The sequence below is a fragment of the Engraulis encrasicolus genome, chromosome 18, assembly GCF_034702125.1.
Source record: "Engraulis encrasicolus isolate BLACKSEA-1 chromosome 18, IST_EnEncr_1.0, whole genome shotgun sequence".
In the NCBI taxonomy this organism is placed as follows: Eukaryota; Metazoa; Chordata; class Actinopteri; order Clupeiformes; family Engraulidae; genus Engraulis; species Engraulis encrasicolus.
Genome location: NC_085874.1, coordinates 46,385,192 through 46,400,594, shown reverse-complemented (window position 1 = coordinate 46,400,594; position 15,403 = coordinate 46,385,192). Strand labels below are relative to the sequence as shown.

At 41.2% G+C, this 15,403-nt stretch overlaps 1 protein-coding gene and 1 long non-coding RNA gene across 3 annotated transcripts in view; both read right to left on the bottom strand.

The window, feature by feature from the left end:
• The window catches only part of spint1b (serine peptidase inhibitor, Kunitz type 1 b), a 48,384-nt gene extending 35,094 nt beyond the window's left edge, over positions 1 to 13,290 (bottom strand). The window contains exons 1-3 of one of the 2 annotated variants that reach the window (XM_063223708.1): positions 12,455 to 13,290; positions 12,251 to 12,295; positions 11,510 to 11,667 (exon numbers count right to left, since the gene is read on the bottom strand). In XM_063223708.1, coding sequence (XP_063079778.1) covers positions 11,510 to 11,667; positions 12,251 to 12,295; positions 12,455 to 12,872 — 621 coding nt within the window. In that variant the 5' untranslated portion in view covers positions 12,873 to 13,290. The remainder of the gene's footprint in view (positions 1 to 11,509; positions 11,668 to 12,250; positions 12,296 to 12,454) is intronic. The other variant, XM_063223709.1, reaches the window with a different exon arrangement.
• On the bottom strand, positions 7,201 to 8,105 carry LOC134469445 (uncharacterized). Its single transcript, XR_010038990.1, has 3 exons — positions 7,998 to 8,105; positions 7,412 to 7,497; positions 7,201 to 7,274 (listed from the first exon to the last, which is right to left on the bottom strand). It is a non-coding gene; the product is annotated as an uncharacterized LOC134469445 (long non-coding RNA).
• Positions 13,291 to 15,403: the final 2,113 nt, after the last annotated feature.

Below are 15,403 nucleotides of genomic sequence, written 5' to 3'. Positions count from 1 at the left end.
ACACTTATAAGTCAAGTTTCATATGTAATCAGTGTAGAAAAAGTAATAAAAGTTCCGGGATAGAAGTGAAAATAATCAATTTATTGAGATAGTCTCCTCTCCTTCACAAGGACACAAGGACACAAGGACTACCTCCTCTCCTGGTGCCTCTTCTCCTGTTAGGTACATGCATGTCTTAGTGTTTGGGATTATCTTAGTGAACAATATTGAAGAAATCGAACATGGTTTTCATACTATTTTGAGCATGGTCCAGCATGTTTTTTTTAGTTTTTTTTTACTGTGGTTCAACTATGGTTTAACTATAAAATTAACCATGGTTTAACTCTGAAAACTAACCATGGCTTTACCACGGTTTATAATTATTCCTTAAATTACACTTAGCTGCTGCTTTCTTTATCCAGCGCAGTGAGCGCACATACTGGTGAAAGTCCTTGTTCAAAGGCACTTCAGCCACGGATGGAGGTGTAGGGAGAGGTGAGGGTGTGGTTCGAACCGGCAACTCCCTATGATCTTTAGTCCATCTCCCTAACCACCAAGGCTGCGAACAAGTTTTCATGTTTTTTGGATAACCATGAAACACAATTAACTATATTTTTCCCCCCATAGTCACAAATAATGCTAAAAAAAATAGAAACCAACAAAAAAACATGAAAACCATGAATAACCATGATCCATGGTTAGTCAGGGCCACGGTTTCCATGGTTACCCCAAAAAACCATGGCTGGTTCAGAGTACTTAGAAAAACCATGACATGCCATGAGAAAACCATGGTTATTACAGGAAAACCATGGTTACTACAGTAAAACCATGGTCAATTTTCGTATGGGTTAACACCATGAGTGCTGGCGATTACGCCTCGGACTGATACAGACGTTCCATCATATCCTAACAGAACTGGGCTAAAAAGACAGTAGGCCTGGGACCAGCTTTAGCAGACAAAGATGGGGCATAATGGACTGCCTCGGTGGGGGAAAGAAGGGGAAGAGAGGGGGAAAAGGGGGAAAGAGAGAAAAGAGAGGAAAAGAGAGAATTTATTTTCTGTTTACATACAGACTAATATGACAGCTTATACGTCCTTCTACTCAAGTTTTCAACTGTATTTTCTTTTCAAAAACTATATAAATAAATATATACATTTTTGTGCTGCATTGTATGACACTCTTGCCAGGATTTGCACCTGGATCTTCCACCCAACGGATGGCTGTGTTACTTACACCATAAGAGTTGCGTGAAAACAGCACCAAAAATGTAAATGAATGTATAGTCGTGTAATTATTATTATATTAGGTGTAGTATGCTTTATACTTACACAGAAATTATATAGTGTATCATTTAATATCCCACTGTCCACCTATCCCACTTCAGTCATGGATTAAGGTGTAGGTAGAGGTCAGGTGGGATTCAAACCTACCGTATAACCCCCAGATTGAAAGACCAACTAATCGTTTCCCAACCTATCATAACACTGACCACTTGTCTCGCAACAAAAACAATATCCCTTCAGAATCTGAACATTGGCAAGTTTCACTTCAAGGACCAAGTAGACAAGTAGATGCTTCCCAATATAAAAGCAGCAATACCAGTGTCAACAAGCAAGCCAGCCTCAAGCAAAAAATGGAATTTGTCCTGAAAACAAGGCGATTTTCCTCAAGTCTTCATCTGAAAAAGAAATGGGGTAGGGGCAACAAGCAAAAAAGAGTAGTAGTTCATCACTGAGCAGCACAGTTGGGATGATATATGCACAAAATTTAGGCAACAATTAGCAACAATTTAGGATGTGGAGGTTGCGTCTATTCGACAACGCGCTTCTCAGTCAGATTATCTGTCACATTTACATCATAAAATACTGTAATTTACCTTTCATGCATAGGAATGTTGCTGTTCATCAATGAATCTGACTGACTAGTGCAAACATTTCATAACCATATTTACATATTTGCCTGTTTGCAGGCATAATCTGTCTTTACTGAAAGTTTTGAAGATACTACAATGATCATCAATTTTAGGCAATTTATTATATATTTATTTATTTACAACTCTACTAACTACTCTGACCACAATCCTATAAAGTGCAACTTAAGTACTACAGCACTGTCAGGTGAAATAAAAAATTGCGCTTGATGCTCATTGTCATACCCAATGGCAAAGTTTACCTAAAGAATATTATTCATTATTAGAATTTATTATATGGTGTGACGTCATCGGTCGAATGCTCCATTCATTTCAACGGGGCTCCCCAACGTTCGCACGTCTGTTATTTTTCGATAACGGACGGGTTGGTCTATAACAGACCGCTGTCAATGGCAACAAGACTTTTCACTGCTAAAGCGACTTTACAACAAGACTCTAATCAGCTGCTGTGATAGACAACACCTGTTGTCCTGGCTACCTAGCTGTTGCCTAGCGGTGTTCCACAACGGCACTGTTTTGTTTTGCGCAGCAACAATCTTAACATTAAATAGGCCTAAAGAAATGTCCCCGCCATGTGTGAATCATTTAAGTATATCCATATAATAAGCGGGTTAACTTTCGGCGAGTCGGTCGCTTTGTGGAATAGCAGCACTTCAGAGAGAACAAGACCCCTCCGCTCCGCGTCGGGGTCTAAAGATTCTCTCTGTCGTGCTGCTATTCCACGGTAGCGACCTTCTCGCCGAACGTTAACCCTTACATAAACAGTTGGTATGTTTAGATGTAGAAATATAGCAATTACTACTTATCTGTTGTATCTGGGGATGATACTGTCATTCATTGCGAATAGGACAAAACCGCTCTATTGCTCCAACTGAAAAATGAGACACATGTTGCATTAGGCACTTACCCTGGCACATACACACTCACAACTACAAGATAACTTAAGGCGGCACTATGTAGGATTAAAAAGTTAATTAATACAGGGTTCCCACTCTAATTCAGATATAAAATTCCATGATTTTCCATGACTTTCCAGACTCAAAAAACAGAATTTCCGTGACCACTTCCATAAAAAGAAAGGACATTAAACAAAAGATTGTCTTCATCCCTAGAGCCAACGCAGAGCCATCACCAGACTTAAGGGCTGTCCACACAGGCGAGGAAAGCGGATTTCCGCAAAAGCGGAAAGCGAAAATGCGAATATTGCGGAAAGCGAAAAAACCGTCCACACCGGCGAAAAACATTTGCGGAGCGATTTTTTCAGTTTTCCGCGTTCTATTTCGCTCTGTTTCCGCGATTGTCCGTCTGCGTGAATGCAAAGGGCCACTTCTGAAGATAAAGCGAGCCAATAATGATATTGTCTGATGCTTTATTGCACCCTCAATGGCCTGTAACTGTTAAGGATGCCGAGACACGTGAGCCTGAAGGCAAATGCCAAATTCAACATCCAAGACGCCCTTATTCTCATTTATTTGCAGCAAAAAAGTAAACAATTCTGGAATAATAGGCTGAAATGTTAAGCACAACTTCGGTTTTGCCCTTGCGGAGACAGATCTGAAGGAAATGCATTTTAAGTCTGCTCGCTGCCAAACTCCCCACTCAACAAGTCAACAAGAAATCTGTAGGCCTAGTGCAACAAAGCCAGTTAGGCCTATCCATGATGTTTAATGTAGGCAGAATCCTTTCAAGCCGTGCTGACCAACGTGGTCATTTGCTGTCTGCACATTCCGTTGCATTCATCTTCATACAGAGAAGGAATGGCTTGCTGTCGTCTCAACCAGGTTTCGACCCCCTGATCCCCCGAAAATATGATTTGGGAAATGTTGAAGGAGTCTCTAAATTATTGGCAAAATTATTTTTTTTATTCATATAGAAATCGTGTGTATAGGGGTTGTATTTGCATACCTGAAGTCACAAAGTGTCGTGTTTAGGCTACATAAGTTAAAATAAACCGATGTGACAACGAACAAGTCATCTTGCGCAACAGAAAGCCGTTGCGCTCTCGGACAGACCCACACGCGCAAGTGCCCGACACAGATCACACAGCAGTCCTTTTCACCACCTCGTGAAGTGTTTAGACAATTTAATCTCGCTTGGAATTAGTGTAATGTAGGCCTAGCCTATCAGAAAGCGTAAGACATCCGTTGGACTCCTTTGCACGCAACAAGTTTTGAAATTATTTCTTAACGGTTATTTTTTGCAGTTAGTCTATGCAAACAGTCCTTCTGCGCTCCCCCACCATCATTCGCCACTTCGAGCTCAGTTTGAGAACTGCGCTGGAGCTGATGTCACTGTCAAGTCAGTGTCTGATTGGCCAACCCCCCTTTTTCGCTTGCGAAATCCGCCGTCAAAACAGACAGATTTGTTATTTTTTCTCCGCGGCGGATTTTCGCTTTTCGGTATGCACAGAGTAATTAGAATACATTTGTTTGTTAATTTTGCGAATTTCGCTGCGAATATCCGCGCGGAAATTCCGCTCGGTGTGGACAGCCCTTTAGGTGGGCTCATTGCATTCTAGAATGTTGCACATTACAGTGTGAAATCAAGCCGTCTCTGGCGAAGAGTTCTAGTATAACCAGTAGGAAACAATGTTATACACCAAACAAAAGTGTTTTTGCTTCTACACAACTGTTAAGAAAATTCCATGATATTCCATGCCTGTGCATGCAAAACGGTAACTTTCCATGACTTTCCATGACTGGAAAAACGTTTATGAAATTCCATGATATTCCAGAAATTCCATGACCCGTGGGAACCCTGTTAATAACTGTCCCGAGTCAGCCGGTGCTCATAGACTCAATAGTAAGTGAATGATGACTCTCGCGTATGTATGAACCCCCATTCAGTCAATCACACGCAAGGTCAACCATTGATAGAAGGAGCCTGTCTGAAGGAAGGGTTATAGATCGCCTGACATGGGACCACCATGGGCGGACTTTCAGGTCGGTTAATATCAGATCGATCCAGTCAGAGCGTCTGGCCCGCCCACCCAAAATGAGCAGGCCGAGTATGCGGCAGGGAAAACAAGCAGCTTTGAATGAATGACAGTTGTTAGCAGAGCCATAGCAACACTAAATTATCATTAGGGCTGTGCAATATATCGTATCAATATCGTGATATCAATATCGCTGTCGAACAATATCAAATTTCATAATATCGATTTGAGACAATATTTTTGTCATTTGTCTATACTGCCAAAAGGTAGGTTATAAGCACAATGTATTGCCCTCGCAGCCCTCCACTTGAGCCATTGCGAGCACAAAGCAGACTTGCTACCCAACACTCATGCAGAACACCACTGTGTCTTTCTCTATGGCCCTCTACTCCGACTGCTGAAGGGAGTGAAGATTGTGAATTGTTTAGCACAATTCATTTGTCTTTAAATAAAATATCGTCTAAAATATTGTGATATCAATATTGACCAAAATAATCGTGATATTGATTTTTCTGATAATTGAGCAGCCCTAATTAGCATTGCTACAGTACATCAAAGAATTACTCACAGTTGATGGAAGAAAAACTACATGCCTCTGGGTGACTTGAGAACTCTATTACAACCTATTTTACCCTAGAAGTAATATTACCTCTGAACCAAACAGAAACATTTTCTCGAGCTGTCAAAAACATGTTGGAAAAAATTACTTATTTATATATTGCTTTTGAAAGGTTTAAAGTATATTAAATATATTTACATATACTTTAATATATCATACTACACACATGTATACTGTTGATTGCTGTATTCCATGCTGTTTGTGTAACTAGTCAGACAAGATTGTTCAAGCAATGCCAAAACCATACATATGTACAAACCCCAACTCCGGTGAAGTTGGGACGTTTGGTAAAATGTGAATAAAATGAAATTGCTATCATTTTCAAAACATTCAATCCATTCATTAGATGGAGAATAGTGAAAAGACAACATATTAAGTGTTAAAACCGAGAAAAAATATTGTTTTGGGGGACATATGTACTCACTTCTAATTTGATAACCGCAACACGTCTCAAATAAGTTGGGACGGGGATCAGTGAAATGTAATAAACATCCAAATAAGATAAAGCAACAAAGAAGGGCATTTCAAAATGAATTGTACTGATGGACAATATGAGTGTCCAGGTATAAGACCATCACAGAGAGGCTGAGTCACTCAGAATTAAAGATGCAGAGGGAATAATTACCTTAGTAATTACATACATTTTTAAATTCCCTTTGATTTACCATGATTGCATGTATATAAGACATATTTTTGTCATTAAAATCATTGTATAAGTTCATGATGTCATGAAATATATATTGGCTGTAGTCTCACTAGCATTCCAAGAATTACAGCTATTGAAAATTGACCATATTAAGAATGCTTTATGTGTGCAAATGATAGAGGGGTTTTATCATTCTCCTATCCACCCGAGCTCACTTGAAATAGAGCCAGAAGACATGGGAAGTCAGAAGAAGTCAATGATTTTTTTTAAATAATAGTCTTGCACATCCTGTGCTACAGTGAAAATGGACCATCCAAATTGTGTTAGTGCTAACTTAAAAAGTCAGCCTCCATGATGGCATGGGGGTGCAGTAGTGCATTGGTTAAGTTGTTCTCACTCATCTGTAGAGTTAAATACAGTGCTGAATGATATAAATGGGTTTTAAACAGCATGAAAAGCCACTCATGCATTATATTTTGAAGGGAGATCTTCAATTACTGCCACATAGTAAGGACACATTACATTCTCTACTATGTTTTAACAGTTTAAGTCCATCATAAGCACCACCAGGTGATAAAATGGTGGGCTTTTGGTCAAGACCTGTCACACTGCAAGCATTACAGAACTGAAAACATTGCAAAACATGACAAGGAATACACCCACCATACAGTATAAGCTGGTGAAATCATGTCCAAGATGGGAATTAACACTGTTTTTTTATATTAAATTATCTCATCGGTTAATGTATTCACTGTTAAGTGTTGTCTTTTGTTTTATTTTTAGTCTTTCTCGACATTTGCTGCCTTTTATCGTCCCTGTCCCAACTCTTTTGAGACATGTTATTTTTTACATAATCATGAATATCCCCCAAAACAATCATTTTGGTCGTTTTGATGGTTGATATGTTTTCTTGGTGCCTTTCTCCATCTAATGTAAGAATCAGACGTTTTGAAAATGTCAGTATTTTGTTATTATTCACAATTTACCTTGTGTCCCAACTTCTTTGGAGTTGGGGTTTGTATCTTTAATTGACTAATAGAGGATGAATGGTTCAAAACTAAGTGTAAGGAAGTATACCAAGACCCAAACCTTTTTTTAAACCTGCCTCCTCCTCCTCCTCCTCCTCCGTTGAGCCTGGTGGGATTTAGGCTTCCCATGTAGACCTGTGAAGAAACCAAATTTGGCCGGATGACTACAGGACAAAAATCATTGTACAACACATACTGTGCTGTGTGCTTCACAAAAAACCCAGTAAATTGTAACAGGTTTGTGTTTGTGCATACTGGAGCCTCTGGCTTACTCCCTGGTCTCCTTCAGGACCTGATGGGTGGACTGCCACAGCCAGACACACACCTTCTGCTACTTCTGTTGCTGCTTCTGCTCCAGCTGCAGAGAAAGTAGCCGTGCAGAGGTAGGGGGAGAGAATGGTTAAAATGTACGTGGAATCAAAATCTGAATGAAAACAGCTTTTAGTATTGGTAAAGAAGACTACTGTTTACAAGGAATTAGTCTTGCTCACTGCTACATCGCACACAACACATGTCACCTTGGTTTCTTCCTTTTCTTTGCGTTTGTCCGTGACCAGACAAAGTTGCAGGTGTGGTGAAGAGTAGCGAGCTGACAAACAAAGTTCCCTCTTCAATAATATACTATTACAAGTTACAATTTAACTTGTAATAATTCATTATTGAAGCGGGAACCTTCAATGTTAGATGCACCTAAATGTCCAATGCTAAAATGGCAGTCCAATCAAGTCCCAAATTAAAACCCCAGTTTGTGCAAATAGAGTGCAAGCAACTAGAGGAGCAAACGAACACCCAGCAGCAGCCAGCGAGGGAAGCATCAGTAGAGTCAGCAGCAGAAGCAGTGAGCTTAGCACAACATACCCAGGTTACCGTCCCTTCCAGCAGTCGGTTCCTCCTCCTTACTTCACTGGCACTGGCCGATGCCTCCGATGTGGGAAAGACAGAGAAAGGGTCTCAGCAGTGGGAAGAGCCTTCACAGCCAGCAGAATGTTTAGTACGCCAACTATTTTCAAAAGTGTACTTGCGTTGCCTGGGTGTGGCTTAACCACGACCCAGATGGAGGATTGAGAGTGTTGCGTACACTGTGTGGAAACCACAATTCGATGGCGTTCCCTCTGTTCTGTTCCTCCTGCTCTGCTGTGACCTCTCTGCCGGCTGGTCACATCTGGTCTTCTCTCTGGATCCCTATTAAAGAAAGTAGCCACAACTACCCCCATAAGTAGCACATTGAGCCTACCAACATGTGTCTTAGAGTTTGCAATGGAATCGCTTTGGCATTGTCCGATCATTGGCACCGGCAAGTAATTTGTAAACACAGCACCCCAATTACAAGACACAGCAAACAAGCATTTCACAGCAGAAGTGAGTGCACCGCAAACCACTGAAAAATCGCAGCCAAGTCAGATCATTGTTTCCAATCAGTCCAATCAGCTGGTCACTGTGTCCCCCCCAGGAAACAGCTGAGGGTAGTTGGTTATCAAATGGAAATTCACACGCAAAACAAAAATCAAAACAGAACGTGAAACCAAGCACTGCACACAACAGGGTAAACACAATAGGCCTACTAAAAAAATACACATGGTCACACATGTAATATCATGTAGTACACAATTCAACACACTACATATATACACAATACAACAATAAATAAAATGTAACAATACAAGACTGTTGTAGAACACAGACCGCAATGCACTGACACACAATGAGTACGGGAGCTTCCAGAGCTGGTGTGTGACTGTGGAAAATTGTATGTGTAGTTGTGATACTGCACAGTATACATGTTGAATTGTACTGTAGTAATTGGTCAGTTTACAAATTGTTCACTACTAGTGTGTATATCATTTAGTTATAGGTTAGGTTTTAGGCTTTAGGGTGGCAGGCTTATTACATTGTCTCATTACATTACATTGCCCCTTTCCCATTCAACTTTAGAAAACGATGACAACATGGTTTAAAGCTGTAAAATCAATCGGAGCTCTAGATCTAGTTGAGAATTAAATATTCATATTGGCATGACATGCTGGCTAGTAGTAGCCAGTACCAGTTCTGTACAACAAGGTGGTCAAAACATGTATCTAAGACACAAGGGTTGCGCTTGGAATACGACACCATCTTATAAATCCCATTATACGGTTTACTATTTGCAATGACGGGGCTGAAAATGTGATTTATGTCCCATTTGAATGCTATGGTCTGTTGACATGAACACTAGCTAGTTAGCTAATAATAGCAGATTTGTATTTAACAATTAAACGTATACACAGGGATAAAGCATGTCCCTCTATATGCGCGTGTATGTGTTTATTGTTGTACACACACCACAATATTACACAACAATAAAAACAGATGAAGACACCGTGGGGATAATTTAGGACCTACCACTGTTTTCCATGAGGATCGCAGGGCTGGCGCTCTGGTCGAAACTCCCGCGACTCGCGTGCCATTCGCCTCTTCCGGTATTTCAGCCAATCATAACACTGATAGTCGTACAAACCAATCATATTCATTTGGGGTTATTGCCCATGTTCTGGGTATGTGTCCTTTCTCAAAGAAACGGTTGTTCTTCCCTACCTTTTTCACCAAGTCAATATTAGGCAGTGCTCTGCTCTGCTCCTTGATATTAATTTTCTCCTCATAAGGACGACTGGAATTCGCAGAAACGGTTGTTCTTCCCTACCTTTTTCACCAAGTCAATAGGCAGTGCTCTGCTCTGCTCCTTGATATTCATTTTCTCCTCATATGGACGACTGGAATTCGCCAGAATTTAATCCACAATGCTTGTCATTTTGCATAGCTCTCTAGCTTTCTAGCTTTCTTGCAAGCAAGCCCTAACAAAAAGTAGGCAACCTCAACTTTTGAATTGGGAGATTAAAAAGGATAAGGACATGCCATTATTAAGACTTTCGCAACACTAGGTTTACAAGAATATGTACACAAAACTGGAGTACACCGCAATGAATAGCTTCCCCACTGGTTACCACGACGAAACTTCTCAGTCAAATTAATAACATATCCGCATTTCGAAATGAAATCAACTACTGTAGCCTACTGACACGGGGTTCACCCAATCACAAGTCGGAACTTCAGTCTCCGGTCCCTCCCCCCTCCTCTCTCTTCTCCATTCACTCCCAGTGAGGCTCAGTCTCAAAATCAAAAAAAATTCACGGCAATAGCCAATGACCGTTTAGCATTTTGCCATTGAAAAAGCGTACAATCCCACATGCCGTTGAAGTCCATTGAGACTCGACTCGCTTGCGTTGTCATGAGCGGAAAAAAAAACTTGTGCGAGCCTCGGGATCTTATTACAGATTGGTTGATCTCTAAATTGAGCACATGCATTTTCTATGGAGCTAGGTCTGAAATAGCAATGTTATTAAGTCGTATAAAGCATTAGTTTACATACTATTCTCCGTGATTTTGGACAGGAGGCTGCGCCTCCCTTGTACTCAAAGAGGAATCGCCTCTGGTAGTATACCTTTAATGAATATCTATAGGCTACTACTGAGTATGTAGTATACCTTTAATGAATATCTATAGGCTACTACTGCAGTATATTTAGTATGTAGTATACCTTTAATGGATATCTATAGGCTACTACTGTAGTATATTTAGTATGTAGTATACCTTTAATGAATATCTATAGGCTACTACTGTAGTATATTTAGTATGTAGTATACCTTTAATGAATATCTATAGGCTACTACTGTAGTATATTTAGTATGTAGTATACCTTTAATGAATATCTATAGGCTACTACTGTAGTATATTTAGTATGTAGTATACTGAATATCTATAGGCTACTACTGTAGTATATTTAGTATGTAGTATACCTTTAATGGATATCTATAGGCTACTACTGTAGTATATCAGTTACCCTACCCAGGGCCAAGGGCTGCTAAGGTTATGGAGGGCCCACAATTTGCTGCTACTGTACGCCCCTGGCTCTGCATACTCTGATTATGTTTTTTTTTTGTCTTTTTAGACTTAATTATGGACAGGACAGTACGAGAGGGACAGGAGGCGAATGGGAAGAGAGACGGCAAAAGGACTCGCCCGGGCCGGGAATCGAACCCATGTCAGCCGCATGGCAGGCGAGAGTCCTATCGGACGCCCACGGCAGGGCCTACTCTGATACTGGGTCTTTCTCAAAACCTAGTGCAGTGCACTTCCAAGTGTATCAGCCTAACTGGTCACGCCCAGTGATTGGATACTCTTTGTTGAACTCTACGGAATATCCAATCACTGGTTGTGACTAACAAAGAGTATCCAATCACTGGGCGTGACTAATTAGGCTGATGCACTTGGAAGTGCTCTGCACTAGGTTTTGAGAAAGGCCCTATGTCTACCGGTGGCCTTGATCCTCATCCTACCTGCATTTCAACAGACGGGTCCCCCAGCACCTGGTTCCACTCATAGCTGGTGATCTTGTCGTCGTCCCAGCTCTGATGGGCGTTGAGGGTGACCATCTCATTGGGCTGGACCACCAGGTCCTGTCCTGCGTTGGCAATGGGCTTCTTGTCGTCATTACCTGCAAACATCACATTACATTACATTACATCACATTACTTGTGACCAAAGTGACTTACAAGGAGTTACATTCAAGCAAGTTACAGAGTGAGGGGTCAGTACAGAGTACAGCAGTATACAAGCAAAGTAGAACAGAGAGAGAGCAGAAAAAATAATAGAGGACCTATGAAATGTAGTGCAGGTTAGTACCCATGATTAGAGAGTAGTGAGTAGAGTTAGTTATGTTATGCAGGGAAGCTCTCTCAGAAGAGAGGGGTCTTCACTAGCTAGATGAATCTTCACTAGACACTGTGGGCCTTTCTCAAAACCTAGGACAGTGCCCTTCCAAGTGTATGTCTAATTAGTCACCCCCAGTAATTGGATACTCTTTATTAGTCACACCCAGTGATTGGATATTCTGTAGCGTTCACCAAAGAGTATCTAATCACTGGGAGTGACTAATTAGGCTGATCCACTTTGAAGGCCACTGCACTAGGTTTTGAGAAAGACCCAGAGAAGAAACTTAGATAGGTAATTAGTGTGGTTCTGGGGGTGGGTTTTGGGTTTTGGGACTATAAGTGACTACTATACTGATTCAAACTCACTCTCAGCATCAGTGTTCCCGCTTCTCGAAAACTTGTTACTTGTATCTGCAATAATAAAACCTTACAAAATCTTTACATGAACTCGACTAGTAGGTTAATATAGTCAAGGCGACACCAAATGAAATCAACAACATGATTGACTGGACTAACACGATGACATGAATGTGGAATTTTAAAATGCCATTAGAACTAGTATTCACACACCTGAGGTTGGGCCGTCCAGATAGTCACCATAGACAGAGTCCAGGATGTAATTGACGAAGCCAGTCTTCTTCACAAATCTGCATACAAATTTCTGTTTGTACAGACAATCAAACAGGAAGCAGTTGTTTACTCCAGACGCCTGCTCTGCGTTCTCCTCGGTCTTGATCAACGCATGGTTACAGTTCGCGTTTTGACAGCAGGCCGCTTTGCACTCTTCGGGACTCTGAACAACCGAGGCGTCAATGTATGTGGCCCCGTCCAAGACGGAATCCTCTGTGTCCAGAAAAAAGTCCCCCCTGCCTTTCTGGAATATCTTTGTGCATGCCTGAGCAGTTTCGTCAGAAAGGCTGGCGTCTGGCAAAAGAGCCAAACTTACTAGCAAACAGGTCCATATTCCGCGAAAGCGCACGGAGACCATTGAGAGCACTTTTTGGAAAATGCGCAAAGTGAAAATTGGTTATATGCGCACGTCTCGGAAACACACCTCGTCGCTTAGATAGAAATCACCCCTTTCAAGTGAAACTTCCAGAAGTTTTCCCACGGTAATGGGAACTGCCTCAATTTCAGTTCCCTTGCTGTCGTGTCCGTCCAATCAGCTGGCCGAGAAAAAAAAGTGGTGTCTTGAAAGTCTTGTGACGCCGAAATTTGCTCAAAGTGTATTCGGTAAAAATAACAACCTTAGCTAAAATTGTCAATCCAGCGCCATTCACTCGCCTCTAGAGTCACGGCAGGTATTGAGTGAGTGAGTGGGGGTAAAGACTAACGCGCTTTAACCAACTGGGGACACAGGTGTGTAGATGCTCCAGGTCCAGGAAGTAAGCAGCACATTCTACCGAAACGCGATGACGCACCATCGAGAGCCAAACGTGTGTGGACAACCCTCTGTGGGAGGTGTGACATGACCTTAACCTGAAACCTGTTTACAGAGGGGTTGGTGTGTCTTCGTTGTTAAATCAGATTCTGAGACAGGTGACTCAATCACATAAACGTCTGTAACCGCCTCACAATGTCGTTCATTTTCAGTCTAGTCAATACATTCGTCAGCTAACCACAGTCTACTTCTGGTCTAGGCCTACTGTATAATGTTAATGCAGTACTTGTCTATCTGAGAGTCTGAGACTTTCTGTAGGTCTACATAAAGCCCAGTTGTCAATATGAGTAACAGGACAGTGAAATATAACCAGCCCTTCTTTGGGCTTCTTAATGTTACTGTTATGAAAACAAATGGGAACAGAAACACCAGTAGCCCAGTCGTCCTAAAGGCCAATTGTGTAGTTTTTAGAGGTATTATTTCCAGACTGTATAGGCCTAACCCATGTGCAAATTTAATGTCTCAGTGTTCATAATGGCTTTGAAATGAAATGTACACTTGAAGCATAAATGAGAAGGTGGATCCTCTCCCTGTAAATACGGATTTATTTATTCAGTTTAGTTATTTTGAAATAACTAATAATTTCTTTAAATGCAAGAAGGTCTACTACAGGGGTGGGGAACCGTTTTCATTCAGGGGCCATTTACATTTTTTATAACTAGAGAAGACATACCATTGGCCTTTGCTCCCTAGTTTCATCCTTTTTCCTGTTTTTTTCTTTTATTTCTTTCTTTCTTTCTTATTTTTATTTACTTATTTATCTTTATCCATGTAATTTTATCTTGCCTATTTATTCACTGTGGAAGGCCTTTTGTATCTTGTGTGTTTTATTCTTACTGTTGTTGACTGTCTTGTTTTTAATCACATTTTTAGTATTGCTTAATTTTAGTATTTTAGTCTGACACTGTACAGCACTATGGTCAGTTCTTGCTGTTTAAATGTGCTTTATAAATTAAACGTACTTAGTGACTTAGGGTACTGTGTTTGATTCCCACCCGAGGTACGTAATTACCTGATCCTTCCCCTCTCTCTCCCACACTCATTTCCTGTTGCGCTCTCTCACTGTCCTCATCTAAATAAAGGTATGGAAAGCTAAACATATCTTTAAAAAATTACCTAATTTAAAGGTACACTGTGCAGAAAATGGTCAAAATGGAATGGTGAATGGGCAGCATGGATTCTGGAAATAAACAAGAGAGAGAGAGAGAGAGAGAGAGAGAGAGAGAGAGAGAGAGAGAGAGAGAGAGAGAGAGAGAGAGAGAGAGAGAGAGAGAGAGAGAGAGAGATCTTTCACAGCCCTCAGGCCAGTGTAGTAGGCTGACTCTAGTATTTGCTGACTAGGGCTCGGAGCCCTTCCTGTTACAAGGCATGTCATGACATGCTGTGGGGACGTGGGATCTGTGGAGACCTCTGTGAGTGGTCCAAGGCTTTCTTTAAAGGGACACTGTGCAGGAAATGGCCAAAAAAGGTACTGCAACTATGCTAGAAGATCCCCCTTTTCATATATGAAAAGTGACATTTTTCCAGTCATAATGAATACTTAGAATTTGATGGTGGTGGTAAGTATTCATGAAAAAGGTAACATTAGTGAATGGGCAGCATGAATTCTGGAAATAAACAACTAAAAATCTCACACAGTGTCCCTTTAAGGAATTATACAACATCAAAGTTGGTGCAGGCAGTCACCAATAACAATCTCTTTCATTGTGTTCTTCTGAGTTGTTGAGTTAAATAGCTGGATAGCCCTGGGGACAAAGGACTTACGCAGCCTGTCAGTCTTGCAGGGAATGGCGAGGAATCTGTGGCTGAACAGACTTCGCTGGTTGGCAAAGACTGAGTGCAAGGGGTGATGGTCATCGTCCATTATAGAGTCCAATCTGCCCAATGTCCTCTTTTCAGCTGTGGTACTAAGAGCCTCCAGTTCTGTACCAACAACAGAGCCTGCTTTCCTCACTAGCTTGTCCAGACGTCCAGCATCTCTCTTCCTAATGCTCCCGCCCCAGCATGCCACAGCATATGAAAGCACACTAGCCATGACAGACTGGTAAAACATCTTATGGCCACCAGGTGGCACTAGA